Here is a 3,740-nt window from a genome sequence, read left to right as displayed (position 1 = left end):
TTTGTTTGTTTTAATGAGTGGACATGATATGTCTGTCAAATCGCCTTCGACTGTGCTTCCATGATGCCTCCAGTTGTGGTGAGAAAAGCTTCTTCTTTCAATGGGTCATAGCTGAGAGAAGAAACTCATAGTTGAGCATAGGTGATGGTTGCACACTCAGCTCTGAATGGAACAGTTACATGACCATCCCCAAAGTTTAGGAAACATGGCAAAAGAGGGAATGGAAAAGGTGTAAGGGCCAGAGGAAGAGGTAGGACATTGTGGAACTGTCTCCTGGGCATGGCATGGCGTTTACACTCTTGAACACTGAGCAGCTGTTGTTATCTGGAAGAGATCTGGGCCTATCAATATTCTTTCACAGAAAGAGGAGGGACTCAGGAGATATACCCTTCTCTGAAGACCTATGGACAGGTAATTGTTGTTCAGAAAAGGAGAAACATTTTCTTGGAGGTGTAGCCATCACCTACCCATCTCTTACACATACATGTCCCCATACATATCCTACTTAAACCCATTGATTTAAAAAACAAGACAAGAGGGTGGTGACGTCAGACATTAGCGCCTGACTTGCTGCGCGTGCGTTTGTGAGGCCGCCAGCTCCTTTTCATCGTGCCGAGCCCGCTGAAGAGTCGCCATGAGCAAGGCTCACCCTCCGGAACTTAAGAAATTTATGGACAAGAAGTTATCGTTGAAGTTAAATGATGGCAGACACGTACAAGGAATACTACGGGGCTTTGATCTCTTTATGAATCTTGTGATCGATGAGTGTGTGGAGATGGCAACTAGTGGGCAACAGAATAACATTGGCATGGTGGTTATACGAGGAAAAAGCATCATCATGTTAGAAGCCTTAGAAAGAGTCTAAACAATGGCTGTTCAGCAGAGGAATTCACATCCTTCCCCAAAGGACTGTTTGTCTGGGGTGTAGAATTGGGTCACGTACATTTTCATAAGAAACTTTTTGCTAAATAAACTTTTGTGATACTCAAAAAAAAAAAAAGAGGATGGGTTGGAATAAGGGAAGTGATCAGCAGGATGGGGAGGGACAAGAGAGTAATGAGGAGTGTGATCAAAACACTATATACATGTATGAAAATGGTATAATTAAACCCATTGCTTAGTGTAATTAATCTATGCAAAATATAAAGCAAAGCAAAATTCATATCCTAGTCCATATTCTTGGACCTACTCTGAATAAGTAGGTCCAAGAATAAGATAAACTAAATAGGCTGCGCCCCTAAATGACTGTACTTTTTTGGAAGCATCTGAATACACAAGGGGTAGTCTAAAGAGAAAGAAACTCAATTCAAAACAGTTTAAGTAAAAGAAAAATGTATTGGCTCATATGATTGCAGAATTCATGGATGGAAATGTTTGCATTTAAGCTTGACTAAATCCAGACATCTAAACAATGATATCAGCTTGTTCATCTCTTAGTTTCATATTTATATTTCTCTTCCTGTTGGCCCCACTCTCTCATGCCTTAGATGGGATCCCCAAAAAAGCTATGGTCTACAAGGCAGAGATACTATGCGTTTTCAGCATTAACCTTTGAAATGTCCATGAAACTATTCTGATTGGCACAGGTTAGGTCAGGCAATCTTCTTTCATACCAACCATAAAAACAGACTCTCAAGAGCCAGAGAACTCCTATCCTGGTTAGTTTTTGTCAACTTGAGTAGAGTTACCTGGAAACAGGGAACATCAATTGAGAAATTGCCTCCATAACATTGGTCAGTGGAAAAGTTTGTAGTGCAATCCTTTGATTAATGTCTGGTGTGGGAAGGTCTAGAGGAGTTGCCAACTCTGGTCACGAAATTTAGCAGACTAAATGAGCCACAGGGAGCAAGCCAGTCAGCAGTGTCCCTTCATGGCTTCTGCTTCCAGTCCTTCAGTTTCTGCCTCCAAGGCTCCTGCTTGCTGGACTACAACCTGAAGCTGAAATAAGCTCTGTCCTCCCAAAACTGTGTCTATCACACAGCATTTATATCACGGCATTTTCACAGAAAACAAAACAAAACAAAACAAAACAAAACAAAACAAAACAAAAAAAAACAAAAACAAAAAACAAAAACAAAAAAACCCAAAAAAACAACAACAAACACAAAAAAACCCAAAAAACAAAAAACAAAAAACAAAAACAAAACAAACAAAAAAAACTAAGATAAACCTCAAGCCCTACACCAGCTCCTATTGTACTTACTAGCCATAAGTGCACAGAGTGGGGATTGGGCAAAATTCCCAATAGGAACTCTGGTGTTGGATGGAAAAGGAGTATGAATGTCAACTATGTTAGGCATCACAGATTTTTCTGCAAAAATATTCAACTAGTATTTAGTCAACAAAAGTTAAATTTGCATGCAAAAGGAAAATGTTATGTTTGGTTTATCGGAGACGATGTTTATTTAGGGGAGATATTGTGTTTTTTATTTGTTTTGAGAGTCTGTAGACTCTAGTTTGGAAGACATGGATTTACTAACATATTAGCTGTGGATTATAAGCATGCCATTTGCCCTTTCTGAAGTTCAATTTCTTTTTAGTAAAACACGAATGTTACTGTAATAATTTTAGACTCCTAGGAAGAAGATTTGTCTATTTGAAGTGTGTGAAATGGGCCTGACATATAATGGGGGCAATAAATCTTAGGGCCATCACTCCCCATTGTCTTCTATCTCCGCTCTTCCTTCCGCCTTCCTGTAAATGAGCTGCTATTAATACAAATGGGCTGACATGAGGGTGCCCGGGTTTCTAAAATGCCCACTCAGACCTATCCCATTTATCCCCACACCGTATCAATGGATAGTAACTGGGATAGAGTTCAGAATCACCCAGGGAGAGTCTAAAGCTGTTGATACCGTCTTCAACCCTACACAAATTAACTCAGGACCTGTGACCCTTGGAATCCCCAAGGTGATGTCAATGTCTATGTCTACCCAAGGTTGAGAGCCATCTTTGTATATTCTTCCATTCTCCTGTTACCTGGTGTGTGTGTGTGTGTGTGTGTGTGTGTGTGTGTGTGTGTGTGTGTGTGTGCGCGCGCGCGTGTTAGTGGCAAACTGTGAAATTAATAGTTGTTTTTATATTAGCTATTTCTTTTATTTTTCTGGGTTCTGATGCCTGGGCCTTTGCTGACTGAGGAGGGACTGACCTGCCAGGGCCTAGAAATCATAAAGACATTGCTCTGAGTACATCTTTCAACTTCATTAACAAATTCACATCCTGTATTCAAACATGGCCTTCATCAAAGTTCTAGAACTGAGTTTTGACAATAAAGAATAGCACCATGTCTTATTAACCAGCCCCACATAAAGTATCCAGTATTATGTCTCTTGCTTAGCTTGCATGAGGAAAGGCTTTGTTTCTTCACTGGCCTCCAGTTGTTCAGGGTGTTTCTACATGTGATCCTCATTGCTGTGCCCCATATCTCCCTAGGTGGCCCTATGAGCTCTGCCTATGTCTCCCCAGGTAGTTCCCACAGGCTGTGCCCCGCCTGTCCTCAGGTGGTCCCCACATATGGTACTCTTGAACTAACTCCTCTTTCAGGCAACCATCGTTTCTTGATCTGTTGCATCAGCATTCTTTGGATTTTCTGTGAAAAGCAGTCTTTGAAAATGGTTTCCTCCAAGCCAACTAAGGTTTAGGGAATGTACCATAGTTCACATTTTCTTACTATCCCCAAAGTATTTAACTACTTTGGCATCAGTTGGTTAGGCGACTAAATTTAAGACACAGTGACTTAG

At 40.7% G+C, this 3,740-nt stretch overlaps 1 protein-coding gene across 1 annotated transcript; it reads left to right on the top strand.

Moving 5' to 3' along the window:
- Positions 1-598: 598 nt before the first annotated feature.
- LOC127225579 (small nuclear ribonucleoprotein G) lies at positions 599-994 on the top strand. The gene has a single exon (XM_051189075.1). It carries the CDS (start codon positions 635-637, stop codon positions 863-865), a length of 231 nt encoding a protein of 76 aa, XP_051045032.1. The 5' UTR covers positions 599-634; the 3' UTR covers positions 866-994.
- Positions 995-3,740: the final 2,746 nt, after the last annotated feature.

This window comes from Phodopus roborovskii, unplaced genomic scaffold, assembly GCF_943737965.1.
Source record: "Phodopus roborovskii unplaced genomic scaffold, PHOROB, whole genome shotgun sequence".
In the NCBI taxonomy this organism is placed as follows: domain Eukaryota; kingdom Metazoa; phylum Chordata; class Mammalia; order Rodentia; family Cricetidae; genus Phodopus; species Phodopus roborovskii.
This window is presented reverse-complemented; position numbering and strand designations above follow the sequence as displayed.

Excerpts from the sequence above, each read along its gene's own strand:
- LOC127225579 (XM_051189075.1), top strand. The coding sequence starts at position 635 with ATGAGCAAGGCTCACCCTCCGGAACTTAAGAAATTTATGGACAAGAAG.